Here is an 18,743-nt window from a genome sequence, read left to right as displayed (position 1 = left end):
AGAGCTGAGGTAAGAATTCCTGAGCTGACACTTTCCAAGTACAGTTCTGGTCTGCTAAGGTGCTAACATATTTATCTTTCCTTAGAAGGCAGAACTTCTGAAAACAAACAATCTCTGTCCTGCTTGGCTAGGAGCTTGGTCAAAAGTCAAACTACTCCCATACTGCAGAAGGGAGGGAGACTTCCCCACCCCAAAGCTTTATTTAAAATACAGGGCCATGCAGACTAGAGCCTTTGAGATCTAAATCTGGACCTTAGTTACACTTTAATACAACCTCCATTCTGCACTAATATTATATCAATAGAATTCTCGCTTTGTAACTCCAGGACAGCTCTAACTCAAACTTTCAATGTTTGGCACATTTTTTCAAACCTCACTGCAGCTATTCCATGCTTCTATCTCAGCTGCTGCAGAGTCATTGCTGACCCCATGCTTCAAGCAGCAGACCTCCAACTATTCCACCAAGTGCTGCCAGAAGACATGGGAGCTTTTTTTATAGGCATGTCACAGCCCTGGGAGGTAAGTGGCTGTTTCCAGCCCTCCTGTTTTTCTGACAAGAAGTCAGCTATGAGATCTTCCCTGTATTTTTAGCAGAGGACTCAAACCTGCCAAGGTTATAAATAGCTGGGGGTGGGGGCTGGGGGAGGTGTGGAGAGGATGGCAGTGCTAGCCTACCTTCCTGCATCTGTACACTCCGTACCGGATAGCAGTAGCTCACTAAATTGGCCTCCACTACAAAGTCCAGATGTCAAGTCAGGTTCGCTGGCGTACAGCTCTGCACCCTTCCCCCTCCTTCCTCTTCTCCAGCCAGGTGACCGTCGAAGAGGCCCCAGCAGTGCCTACATACAGCCAGCTGGCAAGAGTACGAGGTAAAGTCATTTGTTACCCTTCAGCTAGGAAGGGACAGTTTTGTTGAGTTTCTTTTTCAGGTTCTCCATTAGTAGCAAGTTCTGCAAGGCCAGCCTCCTGCAGTCCCCATCTGGATCTTTTTCCACCACATCTGTAAAAGAAAAGAAGCCATTGTAAGCTGGAAAATTGGTGGAAAAAAGGGACTTTTACTGAACATGTACCGTTTCAGTCACCATCACAGAACAGCACTAAATGAAACACCAAAAGAAACATCCTCCATGCCAGAATTTATATTTGTGCCCTTGAGCTATTCTACAGCTGACCTGCTAGCATGAATGTAATTTACAATTAGAAATCAACTTATTCAAAACCCTGATGTCTCCGTTCCGCCAGTTCCTACAGCTTAAACGAATGCTCAGTGCTCCCTCCTGAAATCCGTGGTCACAGCACGCTCGACTGGGGGAAAGAAAGAAGCAGGCCCTGAGGTTCAACACGTTTTCAGTTGTGCGAGTCTTCTGATAAACTAGGCAGTCTCTTACCCTTTCTGCAGCATGTAAGGGAGGGGATTAAGCTGCTTCAAGCAGCTGTTGTTTCAGGGGGCCCTTACCAGGCCTGCAAAGTAAAAACCAGGATGCACGCAGGATGTCTGAGCAGGGGGAGCCTGGAAGAGCTGAGAGCCTGTGTAAGGATATCCTGTACGCACAAGCAGCGCGCTCAGAGCCCAGCACTGTCAGCCCAAACACATGACTCATTCAGATTGAGTAGAGCTATTTATAAACTCAGGGAGAGCTTCATTATGGTGTTTCCAAACTCCCTCTACAGAAGCAAAAACGGGAAGGCTACAAGACAGGTTACTACAAGCTGTAAGCTAAGAGCCTGCTGTTGGCACTGCTTCTAACTGCATGAGTACGGACCTTGAATTGCTGCCACCGAAAGGGAGGCACTGGGCACTAGAACACATTTAGGTTCTCCCATAAAAGAAACTTACCCATGACAGCACTTTCAAGGGGTGGGGAATTCCCTCAATTCCTCAGCAGCTGCCTTTGAAGGAACTGTTTCCTAGAAATGCTTAGGTGTTCCCCTCCTCCCCGCCCAGGAACAGCTAGGCTGCTCAGTTGGAGGTAGCTTCTCTCTACAGCTGAAATGTCCCAGAGCAGCCACTGGACTACTGTGACAGCACCCAAAACATCTTACACCATACTGTGAACACTTTCTAAAGGGAAACAGTTCTAGTTCCACCCCCAGGTCTGAAGAGCAGGAACATTCCTGCTATGAACTACAGCCAGTGCAGGCTGGGATGTAATTACAAGCTGGAGCAGAGGTAGAGAGTTCTGCCACATGCAGCATGGAGAACATTTTCCAGTCCCTCTTTGTGTTGTAGCCATAGGAGAAATGTACAAGCTCTAAGCTGAAGCCCAAAGCCGTGACTTCTCCCAGTTGTTAGGCAGAGTAGTAGAAGGCTTGCATGCTTGACAGCTTGTCATTTTTCCCTGCTATAACAGCAGACCTAATAGGTGTTGCTTCTCCTTTCAAATCTCGTCTGGAGCAGCAAGTCTGCTAGCTCAAAACCGTGACTAAGTCACAAAAGCAGGTTTCTAAAGACTGACCTCAGCTGCTGGAGCAGCAAGAGCCCAGTACCTCCCTGTGATAGTGTTTTACCAACAATCTTACAACAAACAGCAAGGCCACAGCCCAAAAAGTTGTTTCAGGAAGCAGCTCTAGAAGGATACATGGGTTTTAAAATACACTTTCATCGCAGCTGACCAGATGCGGAGCCAACTGCATTCTTTAACATTTCTGAACTTCCCTTTGCTAGTACGCACACCTCTGAGCTTATTCATTCCCACCAGGATCCATCACACAATTTTCATGCAACAGCACGACATTAAAAAGCTATTACACTTCCTACAGGCATAAGGGATGCCGCTAGCTCTGTCCTCCTTCCTCCAAAAGTAGCCCGTTAAAAGCAGGCTTCACAGACCCTCGTTCAGAAGAGGTGCTCATAACCTTCCTGAAAAGCCTTTACTCGCTAACAGCAGTGGTTAACAACAAAGACAAACAGATGCTTCAGAGCACTCTGCATGTCATGGGAAAAGTAAAGTTTTTGGCCCCACAAGGCAGCTCTCTTCCTCTTAAAGGACACAGAGCTCCACAACGTGCAAGGATCAGAGGCCGCCTGTGTCAGTGTTGCTTCCTGCCTGCTCCCTGGGGGAAGCCAACTCACCAAGAGTGAGAATGGTGAAGGAAACCAACCCGGGGAGTCACATGAGGGCCACTCAGAATACAGCGGAGGCTTCAGCAGCACACAGCATCATTTCCTCTTGTGCTTGCAGCACGCTGCCCTACGCAATCACAAGGATGTGCAGTCCCGGCGTAGCACAACCCATGAAAGCTGCAGCCGGCACGCGGTGCACCTCACACCAATACAAACCAAATCATTTGCTCTCTTTCGTAGGTTGTTCATCAGCAATAGGATGTTAGGAGATGGTGCCGGGCTCTTCTTCCTTTTGTCATTAGCACTGAGAAAAGCCGTCTGCTGTGCACATAGCTTAGAGCAAGTCTTGTATGTTACTGCCAGTCAGAGTCACTGCCTGGATGTGACAGGCATGGTTGGGGCTGGTACACGGTTTATTTTCTTGGTAGAGGCTCACACAATGCTGTGTATTTATTTAAATAAAAACAGTGGTGATAACACGCTGATGGTTTAGTTGTTGCAGAACAGTGCTTAGGAGAGCCACAGACTTTTCTGCTTTTTATGCTGCCCTGCCAGCAAGTAGGCTGGGGGCACACCAGAGCTGGGATTCTCTCCCCTGTCCCACCTGGGAAGAGCGAGCGAGCGGTGGTGTGGTGCTGAGCTGCCTGCCAGGGCTAACCCACAAAGAACATGTAACATGACAGTGTGTTCTGCAGCTTCAGGACATGAGTGGTTGGAGGCTTAGAAAGAGAAAGGGAGCACACAGCATATTTTGGGATATTTGCTTGGCAGCTGTTCCAAACTTTGAGGACAGTCACACTTTGAAATGCGGTAAGGATCTCTCAGCTTATACTTTAGATACCTCTGCAATGTGTCTACAGCACAGAGCGTGGTCTGCTATTTGTCCTAGACGTATGACCAAGCCATACATATGTTTATCATGCAACTCTGAGCAGCACAACACAAGGACATTTCTGCTACAGTCACAGTTTTAAAGAGATGTTGTACGCAAACTGCAGCACTGGCCAGAAGAACATTGGCGTACACCACCACCTCTTACCTCCCAGCCAGGACCGAGCCTCCAAAAGCTCTTCTGTCATGTCGTTCAGAAGATGCTCCGCAGGGACACTGAGCAGCACGGAGGAGATACAGGATAAAAGGCCCTGACGCACATACCTGTTGGAGAAAGACCAAACTAGTTAAAACCCGCAGCTTCTTGCTCTACCTTGATTTACTTATTATTCCACACCTCCAGGGTCCTCCAACTTCCACTATTTCTAATTGTGATAATTATTGCCATGTTCATACTGACTGGGAGTGTAACCATGCACCAGCTGGCACGGCACTCACATACAGAGCCCCTGCTGTGTCGCAGGGAGTCCAGCATAACTCAGGGACCTGCAATAGTGCGAGGTTAAAACAGAAGCTGGATGTTTACAGCATTTTAGTTACGTCTTAATTTCTTTCCAAGTCGCGTGCAGGAATTGAATCTGAAGTTTTCTCAGCTTCCTTGGTTGAAATAGCTGAAAACATCGCAAGAATAGCTGAAGAAGAAATCTGTCGCGCTTTTTAGAGGTAATGACGGTATCTCAACACCAGAAGACGTTAGCTACGCTCCTGTGTTGGTCTGACATGAAAGCAATGCTTTCATTACACGCTCTCGCAATACTCAGCCACAAGAACACAAGAGCAGAGGTAAGCATAAAAAGAACAGATGAAGTCACTGACATTCTCAGCCAGGTGCTAGTCCTGGACTGAGGTTGTGGCTGGACTCTTACAGGGGATCTTTGAGAACAAAAGCATACAGCTACAACTCACGAGTCGGTGTGGAAACGCAGGGCCCAGACAAACTCCAGCAGTGCCTTCCCCATTGCGGTAACTGCCTGTAAAACAGGATTATGTCACAAGCACTGAATGAATACCTTCACGTTCACACCACCCTGAAGAACTGCGCCTTGACGTATACTGCTGCAACCCTAACATCAAGGTCACAACCAGCTATACATGAGGAAACTGAAGCAGTGAATAGTAAAGATACGCCCAGCTTCCCACAGAAGTTGGAAGAAAAACTATCAGAAGCAGCAGAAGAAAGTGCAGGGATGTCTGAATCCCGTATCTCCTTTCTGACCATCTTTTTTCAGCCCTTTTAGGGACTTTTCAGCACGTGACTCAAACTTACTGCCACTCTAAGTGTAGCAGGCCCCAGAACCCATCTCCAAGCTCCCAGGCTAGAAGTCAGTCCCGCTACCTGAAAGCTCATTCAGCCTTTCTTACCACAGTGTTGACAGCCAGGTACATCAGGACTGCTAACGTGTGGACCAGTCTTCCAAGGACAAACTGATCTTCCCCCAGGAGATCAAAAGTTGATAAAGGCCTGCAAGCACAAGATAAGCAGTCCTGTGGCAGTGACAGGGCTGAGCAGTGCATCTTTGGAATGGTCAGGGTGGCTGAGCAGAGCAAACTGTCTCATGCAAGTCTGAATCCCTAAAAAAAGTTATACAGAGTCATTCCCAGTCCAACATGAGCCACAGCTGCTTGCTCCCACACCAGTAACATCCTCTACAGGAGGGATCACATGCCCTGCCAACAGGCTATGTTTATGTGGAAGCAACTGCTTGCAAAAGCTAGCACTGCTGCCATATACCAGCAAACCATTCAGACAGATATTACAAGAATCTGGGTTCTTATGGCATCAGTTACTGATTCTTCCTTAGGTAAACTTGAGAGTAAAATGTGGCCTGTGCACTATAACACAGTCAGAAGGCACAGTCCATATGAAAAGACGAAAACTGAGGCAGGTAACTTCTATTAAAGACTACAATCTGAGTGCTGTGGCTTTGTGTCCTCCCCAAGGTCAGCCAAAATGCTGTTTGGTGCTGCCAAGTTCATCCCCCTACGTAACTGCCGACAGGTTATGCTTAGTAGCATATATTCCCTTACTGCAGGGTCTTCTTACATATTCCTATCCAATAAAACTCATAGGCTAAGTCCGAGAGCACAAAATCATCCTCTATAAGCCTGATCAACGAGCCAGGCATCAGCACGGTGTCACAGGACTCCCACACAGCTTCTGGGCTTTACTCTGCTGCTCTCAGACAAGCAGAAAGGTTCACTCCTGCTGTTGCCAAACCCACATCCCAAGGTGTTCGCTCACCTGTCAAAGTTCTGGAGCAATGGAAAAAAGAAGTGTCCAGCAACAGAATTGAATTCGTTTGGGCCAGAAGCCACTTGCACTTGAGGTGGACCCTGTCCAAGAGAAAAATGAAGTCTGGACACAGGATGTAGTATCCAACTGTTCAACATCCCTCCACTGCAGCCAACCCACTGTCAACTACTGCTTACTTGTACCCGTGACTGCTAGTTTCCAGACCAGTCACCGCACTTCCCACTTAAGATCCTCTCACACATCTATGTATTTCAGTACCATCTGCCTCAGTACTGCTGGGTTACACATTGAAGCCAAGAACACTCAAGGTATAGAGGAGTTTTGGAAAGCAAGCCCTCTAGGATGAACCACAGGGGAGTTAAGGGACGTGTGAAACTGGGATCAGTTCATCTCCCTGAAAAACAGAAGCCTGAGACAGTCCCGCCTGAAGGAGGATGCCCTGGGATCTGAGTGCAGTTAACAGCTCCCTGCAGTGGCCAGACAAGCTCAGAACAGGCACAGAACAGACACAGCCATCCCTCCATGTGAGACAAGGACTTCAAGGTTTATTTTCCTTTTCCTCCTGGGAAAGGACTATGGGATTTGGTACTTCCCATGCAAAAAAAGCAAGACATTAAAGTGAATCTGACATTTTAAGTTACCCAGTCTTCCTCTGGATTGAGCCCAATTTTACAGGTATTTTGCTCTTTCCAGACAGATCTACAGCAAGTCACGCTGTCCTTATTTTTACTGGATTTGACATAAGTTTGTTTCTGCCCTGGTCTCACCTTCGCAAACCTCCTAGTCTTGCTTTTGATCCTCTCATCAACAATTTTTCTCCAGTCCTTAGAGCTGTCACTTCCAGGAAGAAGCTGGACACGAGGCTTTTCAACATGCTTGGTCTTCCCTTGGACTTTGGGACTGGACAGTTCCCGAGCTGCCAAAACCAGTACCTAGAGGGAAAAAAAAGGAATTTTCTGTTACAAGGGGAAAATCCCTGCAGTAGGCAGCAACGACAGCTAACCTGCACCCAAAGCAGTCAGAATAGCAGGGCAGAAAGGCACAACAGTTCTAGAATTAAGAAAGCAGGTGAGCGCCTGAAGCCAGTCAGCTGACTCCGAGGTATTCGGTCAACAGCTCAGTCACTCAACAAGAGTGACTTTTCTCTCAACAACAAGTCACTCAAACAAGTCTCTCAACAAGTCACTCAAACTGAGCAGGGGCTCCTTTTTCAGACACGGTAAGTGAAATGGTGGGAAGGAGCCACAAGCAGATTGCTGTCTTTCAGAAAGCGAAGAAAGAGATCACAGACTGATGACACGTTAGGAAAGAGCAGCAGCTGTTAGGCAATAGACCATCGCACATTTTGCATGCTGTGGGCAAGGACTGCTGTCTAATCGAGTGTAGCAGGGTTAAGAGCAAGAGGGGAATGCCAGGCATAAATACTAGCACAACAGATTCCTATGCTTGTGCTTCCTCCTCACCTGTTCCTACAAGGAATAAAGCTTAACACCTTACATCTTAGGGACACTGCAGTGGTGCAACACAGCCACAATGAAATGAGAAGCAAGGAGATGAGCACTTACATCAAGAATATCCATGCGCTGACGCAGACTGTAGTTCAGGGAATAGAACTGGGAGGTCAAGTACTGTGCTACCTGGGCAGAAAAATCAAGGAGCAGTGAACACAAACCCAGTAAAAAGCCTTTCCACTAATTCTGAAAATTCTAAATTCTCCATTTCAGGCAAAGTCCTGCTTCCTGTTAATTAACAACAAGCCTCCAAGAGAAGGGCGGAGAAACACTGTATGAATAGGGGAAATTCAGACACTTCCACTTCTAGATTCTCCCAAAGGCAGTAAACAGCAAAAGGGATTTCGCGATTCTTCTCTCCCTCCTATGCAGAGGCATCCAAACGTTATGGCAGCTGATTACAAACAGCGGTCAAATCTTTTAGAGACTGTGTGCCTCAGTTTCCTTCTGTGTGAAGCAATCTCCCTTCAGCGCAACCAGTCCTTATCTAAATTGCCTCGTCTGGTATATGGTTGATCCACATACCAAATCTCTCCCAGTTTGCTGCAGCTCTTGACTGATTTTTTCTTTCCCGTTGTTTGCCATCCATTGCAGATTCTTCAGCATACAGCCCATCTCTGTGTACGTGCTGTCAGACATCAGCCAGCTGTCCTACCACACTCTGATAGCTGCTTCTACAAAGATACGAGACTTCACCTGCTTAATTTTTCCCTGCACCTCAACTGAAAAAGGGAAGAAGTAAGAGAGACTAACAGGTATTGGATCCGCAGTTAGAACAGCTACTTGGGCCCTCTGACGGAGCTCTGCGAAGCCTTCAATGCAGGTCTTCTCCTCCAGATGCAGTAGTATTTTTGCCAGCTCCACACTAACCTGCTCAAAATAAGAAAAAAAAGGAATGAAGTCACTGCAGGTGTTTTCTTTCTCACAGGATTTACAGAGCAGAGTCCACTTTCCATTTCTCATGCTTAAGAAAATGAGGGAACAGAATACAGGCACAACGTGCCGCCCTTCCCACATGAAGGAGAGAAAAGATATTAAGATAAATGCCGTCAAGACAGATTTCTCAACACACGTGTCAACCCCCTAAGCTGATTTCTCTGTCCACATTCATGTTTCGCTTTGGCTTTTTGGACAAATGGTAAACATCGTCAGATAGGAAAACCTATTACTGAAATGTGTGGGTTAAAGGACACTGTAGCACATGCAACGTCCATCCAGTCTCTTACATCTTACAGCCCTTCCCTCTCTCAGCTGGCAGAGGCACCTACCACTGGCACTACAAATCCCACCTTCAGCTGTTCACTAACAGGTAGCAGTGAGCAATCTAACCAGTCCTAACTTCCTCTCACAAAAGCTTTTTGTCTTGATCAGAACAATCCACCTACTCCCTCAGGAAGGACACTTCTACAAGCAAATAGGGAAGTCCGATTTTATCCGCCCTTTTGTTGGGAAATAACAATCAATTCAATTTCAATTCAATATCAATGACATCCAAAATTCAAATCACTTTGTGGGATTCGTGCCTCCCCTATAAATTTCCTTTCTGGAGTTTTTTCTGCTCAGCACAAGGCATGGAGCTCGCTCTGCTGCCTTGAGTTACTGGTAAGCTCGACTTGCAAACACACTTCATTTTCAGTGCTGGAGCTGCTAAATGCCATGCTGCTGCCAGCACATTCACCTGCTTCTTTGCTCCTTTGTGCTCTCTAGCCTCGCAAACTACTTCCAAAGCTACTATTTCCATATCTATTTCCCCTCCCAAGTTGAAAGCTCTAAATTCAGGCACACACAGCTCTGCTGGCTGCTCTGTTGGCACTTTTAGTCTCCGCACAAGGCCAAAAGGATGACCTTGTGTTAGAGCCCACCAGTAACTGTTAGCTCAGACTACTTCACCTCTCTTGTTGCCGCTGGATTCTTTCGAACCAAGCTCTCAAGAGCCTTGACTGTAGCTTCCCATTTGTCCATATCTTCAGATCCTGTCAGGACTGAAGGATAAAAGAAACAAAAGCTATTAATGGAATCGTTGTGCCTGGGTGTATACCCCAGCTTCCTTCTGACAGTATTCTGTCTTTTTGTAGGAAAGCATCATTGACCCCGCACAGGAACAGCATTCGGAATCACACAAATTACTCAGAAGTGATGGTTTAGTGCTTGAGTCCAGATAACTGAACTGCTACAAATTGAGTAATTCTGACCTTCTTCAAATTAGCTCAGAACAAAAATAAACCTGAAGAGACCACTCTCCCCAAAACAGTAAAAAGCAGATGAAAACTCAGCCCACGATCTCCTACCTTCGATACAGTCTCGAATATACACTGGAGCCTTAGTCTTCTTTAGTTCTTTGTCCTCTGACATGTCATAAGGAGTAAGATCATCGTCGCTGTACAAGAAATAAAGGCAGGAGTCAGTTTATGGGGTACAGCTGTTCTCCTTCCCTCAGCTATCCACACAGAAAGCAAAGCAGCAGCACAGGCACTACTGTAACACCGCCACTCTTGCGTAATATAGCAGCACTGCTGAAGATGAGACGAGAAGAGTTCCTTAGGGAGTTCTCTGAATTGCTCTGAATCCCAGTGAAAGAGCAGTTCTGTAACCAGGTCTGGAACTGGGTCTCTTGGTCAAGTGCCGAAGTGTTCAGGTGACCCAGAGGCAAGAAGCCAATTCTTAACATTTCTTTATGTATTGGTGAAGTGACGGGACAAGACAGGCCTGCTAACTAAGTGGCTAACTATAATTCCAGAAAAAAAAAGTATATTAAGTCGGTCAAATAGAATAAATATAGCGATTGTACACGACAACGGCTTTGCTCCAGTGATTAACACACTTGCATGCAGTTTCCTACACAACGCCCTACTCAGCTGAACCAGGTCTGCTCCCTCATTCTGGTCAGAAAGCACAAGATTGCTGAGGTAAGCAGCTACCTCCCTTCTCTCCAAGTCTTCCCTTAAGAACCCACCACTCCCTTTTCCATTTCCTCTCAGCTTCTTGTCCCCACACCTGTCAAGCTCAGCGTCCGACTCCTCATCTGACACCACGTGGGTCGCCGCTGTATGGGATTTTCCAGTACCTTCCGATGCCGGCGGCAGCGCAGCATCTGCTTGCTCACTCCTGCTACGAGCAACAAGAAGCATTAAAACCAGTAAGGTTAACAGTCCGTAATCACGAGCAAAAAGCTACCCACACCACCAACCCCTGCTGTCTCAGTAGAACGGCAGGTACTTGTTTCTACTGCAGTCTCCCACCTAGCTTGGCCTTCATAAAGAACAAAGTCCCGGGGGGCAGAACGGGATGACGGGAGAGTCAGAATCCCGTAACAGAAAAGCAACAGCTAACAAAAATGAAGTTAGCTAGTTTGCTGCATTCTCCCTGTACTAACGTGTCTAGGGCCGCTAAGGAAAGTCTCATCTGTGATAACTGGATCGCACTGGTCTGCAGAGTATTCAGAGCTATGAAGGAAACTGAACCACAGAACCAGTCTTTACACTGATGCATACGCTAGATTTTTGTTACTGATGGGCGGGGGGTGGCTGCGTGTGACCCAAACATCAAAAGACTCCCCAGACGTGACCAGAAAGGCCCGTTCAGTTCTACTCAGGGGAACATAAGACCCGTAGGAACTGCAGCATGGCTTCACCATGCGTGGCGATCAAACAGGCCGTTCTAATATACGCTACCGTTTCCATTATGAATTTCAAATAATTACACTGCATTGTAAGAATAAGGTGCATTATAATGCTTTGTGAGAATACAAGGAATGACTAAATAGATGAGGACTCTTTAGTCTGGAAGAGACAAGTGAGGGAAGATACCATAGACAAAGTCACAAGGAGCAGAAAAAAGGTTAAAAGGGAACAACGCATCTTTTCCAGATGTAGTCTCTGCAAATAATCAACATCGGGGCTGGGTGGGTGGGGAATGTAACTTGCCAAGTTCCAGTATGTTTTTTTTGTATTTGCTACTTAAAAGGCATGGAAATGAAGAGTAGCAGTATCTTACTTGTCGTCTGGGACGCTTGGGACAACACAGAACGACGGGGCCTGCACCAGAAGGGACTTCAGTTCTCTTGCTTCATCATCTTCTTCGTACTAGGCATTCAGAATAAGTTACTTTAAGACTGCAAGCATGACCAGCATTCAACGTTTGACCCTTCTGCGGTGTACAAACGAGGACTGAATCAGAACAAACACTAATCCTACTTGCTCCAATCGCTGTCCAGCCAGCAGTAACCTAAGTAAGGTGCTGTATGGCGATCCGTACCCTATGCAATCTTCGCCCCTATATTTAATGGTAGTACTTGCTCAGACCACGTCTGAACGTTATTTACGATCTTTAAAACATTTACTAAATGGCCATGCAACACGATGGAAAATGCAGATTTTTAAAGAAAGGATGCAGGTTTTATCACGTAGTTCTTACCAACTACTACTAACAGCACAGCAAAAATCCCCACGTTTATCTTGAAAATCTCACCCCAGAGACGTTCCTACCATTGCAGGGACTGCATGCTCACCCCTGGCTGAGGTGTGAAGTTCCCTCTTAACTTCCATAGATCAGAATCTCATGCTGTGATAAATCTCTAGCACTCCATTATTAACAGTTTGCCCTAACCTTTGCCATCAGAATACGCCCTTAAGGCCACTCTCACCCATCCATTTGTTTTCTGTGCAAGCGTTGTTGGTGAGCAGACACCCTGTCGCTGCCTCTCTGCATTTCCAGATGGTGTCAGAACTCACTGGAACGCCCCCGATCACCCGCTTCAAAGCTCGTATTTCCTCCATGCCTTGTACACCAGAGAAAAACTTCCTTATAACCCTCACCTGAAACTTCAGCACAGGCCCGTCGGTGTTTATTTTTGAACTAATGCTCTCTGCCACAATCATTCCCAGACGCCGGATCTGTGGCAGGCTGCTATCCAGGTGACATTTCACGCCCTCCATCATGCTTGTAAGAAGTTCTGAAAAAAATAAATAGCACACGAAACAAGGTCAGAAGAAAACCATGCATCTTCACGCCAGTTTCCTAAGAGGGCAACATTAGCCGCTCACCACCCAACAACGGGTAGAAAGCCCAGAAGGGCCTATGCAAACAGGACCTTTCTGAGGTGGCAGCGTTTCCCTTCGGCACCAATATAGCAAAAAACGGCTTTTTCATGGGCTGGAAGGTCAACAAACCATTACAAGTGTAGTCTGAATTTGAAATATTTATTTTTTTGGTGAAACGTAAAACAAGAAGGATGGTAAAACAAGCCAATCTTTAGCTCAGTTTGAGAGTTTTGAAGCCACGTAAGCGTAATACCACTACGAGGAAACTGCAAACTCTGACCAGCACAATACCATCAGGAACTAACCTGTCACTTTCCTAAAGAAGAACTAGCTCTAGAGCAAAAGAGACGAAACAGGCCTATGTCAACCTTCCAATAATTAAAAAAAGAACCGCACACACAGAAGCAACTCTAGCAATTGGACAGATATTTTTCTTGGAACAGAAATTGGAATTTCAGACCAGGACTCTTTAAACCAGGACCTCTTAGGGAAGGACCGCTCCTTTTTGTTAATTTTGAACCTGTCTTAGTGTCATTGGACAGCTCCTAGTTCTTGCTCTGGGAAACAAGGAAACATTCTCTTTATTCACTCATTGGATCCGCTTTCTCCACTAGCAGTGCACACTTGCAGCCCAGAAGGTGAACTGCATCCTGGGCTGCATCACCAGAGGAGCGGCCGGCAGGGCGAGGGAGGTGACCGTGCCCCTCTGCTCTGCCCTCCTGAGGCCCCACCTGCAGTGCTGCACCCAGGGCTGGAGCAAGCACAGCAAGGATGTTGATCCGTTACAATGCGTCCAGAGGAGGGCCACGAAGATGCTCGGAGGGCTGGAGCACCTCTCCTCTGAGGACAGGCTGAGAGCTGGGGCTGTTGAGCCTCTAGGAGAAAAGGCTGCGGGGTGACCTTACTGCAAAAAACATGGAGAGCGTATTTTTGCTCAGTCAGATAACGACAGGACAAGGAGGAATGGTTTAAAACTAAAAGAGGGTAGGTTTAGATTAGAGGTTAGGAGGAAATTCTTCAGAGGGTGCTGAGGCACTGAACAGGCTGCCCAGAGAGGCTGTGGGTGCCCCATCCCCAGAGGTGTTCAAGGCCAGGTTGGACGGGGCCCTGGGCAACCTGACCTAGTGGGAGGTGTTCCTGCCCATGGCCTTCGCTCAAAGGTACCAATCTTCACTTCTGTGATTTACAGCCACGTACTTGGAGTTATGTTGTATATGTACTAAAGAAAAAGGACTCCAGCAGGATACCTCGTTTGCCAAAATGAAGTTGGGACAATTCTGATAGCCTATACATCAAAACAAGATCTTTTTCTACTCAACAGTCAGTTTTTCCATAAAGCACATCTACGCCCTGCTTCTCCTGCCACCTCACCTTGTCTGCAGCTCTCTATTTCAGGCTCCTTCAGGTGGGAAAGGCAGATAAGGATGGCCTTGCTAATATATTCCTGCTGCTCAGCCGGGGAGTGTTTCACAGCACTGCTACTGCTCCAGGTCTCCAAGAGTTCTTGCAGCACCTGAATCAGAGCGTAAACAACTTGGTTTGCCCCAGTTGGCTGGAAACGGATCGTTTCCATACATAATTTCCTTTCTGAAGGAACACTCTAGCTTTCACACAGCCCATGAAATTTATTATGATGGTCCTTTGGCCTCCACGCGTTCACAGTGCAATTACTCTCCCTGCCAATGGAGCTAACTTGGTATTTCGGGGCCCAAAATGATATTCTGCTTGGCCAACTAAAAAGTCCATAGCACCTCCCTTTAATACCTTGTTAAAATAATGCTTTTTGCTTAAAAGTGTGTTTGTTTCTCATAATAAAATCTTTTGTTTGGCACACCATTGATCAAAAAGCAGCACTGTACTGCTTCCACAATGCTTTTAGTCCGACCTTCGAAGTCTAAATGGCTGCCAGGGCTCACAGATCTTAGAACCTTTGACCGGTGGGGAAAAAAATATATAAAACATATCAAAAAAATCACCATTACAAATCTGTAGCAATTTCCAGAGATAACAACTTCCTAGAAGTTCCATTAAACTGCTGACTTGGGGAGGGAAAAGATCTGCATCCCTGCTGAGGCAAGGGTAGGTGAGGGACTCCACAGCATCAGCCATCCTGCACAGACCGCTCTCAACCACCTTCACCACTTTCTGCCATCTGCCACACAGGCAGGGGATGAAGGAGCAAGCTGAGAAGGACAGAGCATGCGGGACCCTCGCAGGAACCCAGGCATCATTAGTTTTGCTGCTGGGAAGGCAATTTGGCCATTAAATATGGAAAAGTAACACCGGAGTGCAGAGTCCTTGCCTAGTCCAGCACAACTCATCTGCTTTGCCCCGGGCAGTGCGGTAGGGCTTCCTTCACTCTCACCAACAGCAGCAGAAGTGACTTAGAGAAGCACCAGAATTCACCACACAGACACCCGCTCACATCAGCATTTTTTCCAGCAGATGCATCACCAGAAACGTGACTTAACCTTACTTTGATCAACAAGGGACGCCGAAGACTGTCCAGGGCCAGGTAGCCAAGGAGGTTCTGTAGCACCGCAGTCTGTAAAGCAAGACGCACAGGTTTCAGGAACTGGGAACAAAGCTGTCATCCAGCAGTGCCAAACGTGTTTGTTCACCGTGTTAAACTCTTACATGCGAGGGATTGGTTGGCACCATTCAGGGACTGAAAAGTATGCAAATAAAAAGAAGTGCAACACATGAAATTGCTGATGAAACGCAGAAAACAAAGAGCGGAATCAGTACTCGTACCATCGAGAGCAGACAAACACAGCACGGAAACAGGCTAGAGAACGCGCCTCAACACCACCAGATCAGCGCTCTGGGAAGGGCAGGTGTTCGATGCCGTCCTCACCGTGTAGCCGTACTGCAAGAGGAGGAACTTCTGCGTCACAACAAACTGAGCTTGCTTGTTTTTCACAACCAGGTTCCCCAGCAGCCTAGACAAGACGTCTGCCCTGGCAAGACAAGTCAACAGCAAAACGTTAGGAAGCCCTGGAACGACTGTCACGCTGTCTCCAATCCTGTGCAATTCTGCCAGCAGCTTACTGCAAAGAGGTCAAAAGCTAAGAACCACCAAAACACCTTTACACATTAATAGCCCATCTGTGGTTGCAAATAATGTTTTTTTTTACTCTGTGTCATGGCCCAGACCTTTACAGCACAGCTCAGGTTCCACCCGAGGGGGAACAATCAATCTGCTCCTTTAACCCTACACACACACACACACACCAGCACGTTTCAGAACCGGCCCCTGCAAGTATTTGTGAGAAAGTTCCAGCCTTTGCTCGGGATCAGGGAAGAAAACAGAGTTCTTACCCCGGCGCTCTCTGAACAAAACCAAGGACCACCGCCTCCACCCAGCGGTCTGGCACACACTCAACCAGTCGCCAGCAAATTCTTTGCCAGATGCAGTCCGACTTGGTGAGATCCGTGAGGCGGGGCACCAAAACGCTCAGAATTTCTTCTGAAGTAGAAGAGGAAAAAAAAGAGGTAAATACACGGACAGGACAGACGGAACCGGCGCGATGGCGCTCAGGGCCAGCCTGCTTAGTTAAAGCTCCTTACAGACAAATACAACACACAGGTTGCAATTCTGAACTCCTCCTGTGGTAAGAACTAACCTAAGGCCTGAGAAACTTGTAGGTATTTCTCATCAGAGTAAACAGAAGATCTCTCCTTCCCCCTCCCCACCCCCTGGGCCCTGTTAACTCCTGCTGTGGCCTCGAAGTCGCGGCGGGCCTGACGGAAGGCCGGTCACATCAGGTGAGTGTTACACACGGGGAGGGATTTTTGCTGGTATTTACAGCAGGCTCTCAGCCCGCTGGATGAGAAGTGCTACAAGATCATTTCGTAATTACGCCCCAAACGGCAGGACAAGAAGACCAGTCACCTCAACAATTTTTTAGAGCCAAGCAGACCACGTGGGCTGATAGAAAAGTGTCACCACCTAGCAGATACATAGCTGAGTAACCTCAGGAAAGCAGAGAGCAGCCTACCTCCTAAAGCCCCAGGATTACCTCGACAGTCTCCTGCTCCCTCTGGTGATCGCTGTCACGGTCACACCTCCTTGCTAACAGTAAACCAGGCTTTCCCTCTCCCCCACGTTACCGTGAAGCACTCACTTTGTCTCCCATGAACGCAGACCTTCCCCAGAACGTGAGAAACAAACGATATTGAGCAATCCGAGCCACCTGGGATAAAACAGACACAAACATAACATCACCACCAGCATCATCCAAAGCAGGCACACTTCTACAGGTGCTGAAGCCTGAAAACACGGATTCATTTCTTTCTCTCGAGGCACGCTCTCTTCTCCCTCCACCACCTGCCTTCAAGAACAGAAAATCCACAGAACTGTCTGTACAAGGTGGAGTGAGAAGCCTGAAGCCGTTCAGTCCCCCTTTGACACCACGGAAATAAAACCACGGGCTCATCCAGCACCGTTGGGCCGGCTACACACGCAGGCTTATTCCACACAATTAACTGAGCACAGACCACAGCTAAACTCTGGCAACGGATGAAGACATTTAACAGCATCATAACAGCCTCCAGAGCACAGCCCTCCTGCAGCCATACCTCTCAGGGAACTGGAGATCTGGTGCAGCACCTCGATAACCGCAGCGCCCAGCAGAGGGAAGTAGCTCTGTGGGAAGAACACGGCGGGGTTCTTCCCCTGCAGGCTGTTGCTCACGCGGTCGGGCAGAGACACGATCCCGTGGAGCAGGGCGTCCTGCAGCTCGGCCGAGCCGCCCTGCGCGTGCTGCTGGCAAACCTCCCACATCAGGGCCGAGAGGCGGCCCTCCCGCAGGAACTGCTCCAGCACCTCCACGATCACCCGCGGCCGAAAGCCGGGACTGGGGGGGAGGGAAGACAACCGACGTGAGGCCCGGCGCACGGCGAGTCCACGATAACCTAACTAAAAGGGGGATGCCGTGCGCGCAGCGGGCGTTTCGGCCCCGATCTCAGCGAGGAACCCCTCTCCGCAAGGCGCAGCGTCACGGCCAGGCCGCTTCAAGCCCCCTGCCCGCAGCGGCTCCTCCGCCAGCACGGGCGGGACGGGGCAGGGCAGGCCCGGCCGCCCCCTCCCCTCCCCTCCCTCCCGTCCCGGCACTGACCGCGGGGCCGCTCCCGGGGGCTCCCCGAGGGCCCCGAGCAGGGCGCTGAAGGCGAGGCCCGGCGGCCCCTCCACGAAGCAGCTCCGCCAGGGCCCGGGCGGCTCCTCGGGCCCGGCCGCCGCCGCCGCCGCCAGGCTCCGCAGCAGGGCTCCGAAGCGCTCCCGCTCCCGCTGCCCGAGAGCGGCCGGTCCCCCCGCCGCCGCCAGCCCGTCCCGCACGGCGCTCAGCGCCGCCGCCCCGGGCGCGGGCCCCGCCAGGGCCTCCCGCAGGGCGCTCTCCACAGCCGTCGCCATGGCGGCGTCCCGCGTCCCGCTTCCGGGGCCGCCGCTCGGCGGCAGCCAATGGCGGCGCCCGCCCCGCGCGACGTCAGCGGGCACCGCCCGCGCGGCTCTTAAAGGCGCAGCGCCCCCCAACCTTCCCGTCCCCCCCCCCGGGCGAAAGGCAGCGAGGCGGAGGCGGGCGGGGTGCTCTCAACCCTACGGCTTTATTGGGCGGGCGCGCCCTACACCGCTACACACGCGACGCGGCCCGAACGGCTACAGAGTGACACGGAACAACGACAGAACAAACCCGCAACGCTGTAGGACCGGCGGTACAGGAGGCGGCGGGTCCCGCGCCCCTCCAGGCAGCAGCGCGGCCCCCGGGCTCCCCCGGGCTCCCCGGGCCGGTGCCCCCTCGCTGGCTGGAGATCTGCGAGAGCTGGGGGTGGGGCGGGAAGCTCTTACCCAAAACCTCAGGGAAAGGCGGCAGGAACCCCTCAGGGCAGCCGCCCCAAACCAGCGCCTAGGATTTCCAGCTGCTTTCCCAAACTCAGCGGGCTGGGCCGGTGTTTCTGCAGCGTTCCTCTGGTATTGGCATTACAGG

At 49.3% G+C, this 18,743-nt stretch overlaps 1 protein-coding gene across 1 annotated transcript; it reads right to left on the bottom strand.

Annotated features, from left to right (window-relative positions):
• Positions 1 to 488: 488 nt before the first annotated feature.
• On the bottom strand, positions 489 to 18,172 carry TELO2 (telomere maintenance 2). The gene is made up of 20 exons (XM_035339820.1): positions 17,880 to 18,172; positions 17,341 to 17,618; positions 16,887 to 16,955; positions 16,081 to 16,228; positions 15,617 to 15,719; positions 15,236 to 15,304; positions 14,131 to 14,272; positions 12,535 to 12,671; positions 11,714 to 11,802; positions 10,715 to 10,828; positions 10,009 to 10,097; positions 9,611 to 9,702; positions 8,474 to 8,590; positions 7,775 to 7,846; positions 6,977 to 7,141; positions 6,198 to 6,289; positions 5,318 to 5,417; positions 4,862 to 4,926; positions 4,104 to 4,219; positions 489 to 1,000 (listed from the first exon to the last, which is right to left on the bottom strand). Exons 1-20 carry the CDS (start codon positions 18,170 to 18,172, stop codon positions 894 to 896), a joined length of 2,457 nt encoding a protein of 818 aa, XP_035195711.1. The 3' UTR covers positions 489 to 893.
• Positions 18,173 to 18,743: the final 571 nt, after the last annotated feature.

Source organism: Oxyura jamaicensis, chromosome 14, assembly GCF_011077185.1.
Source record: "Oxyura jamaicensis isolate SHBP4307 breed ruddy duck chromosome 14, BPBGC_Ojam_1.0, whole genome shotgun sequence".
NCBI lineage: Eukaryota > Metazoa > Chordata > Aves > Anseriformes > Anatidae > Oxyura > Oxyura jamaicensis.
The sequence above is the reverse complement of the archived record's forward strand: the minus strand, read 5'-3'. Positions and strand labels throughout refer to the sequence as shown.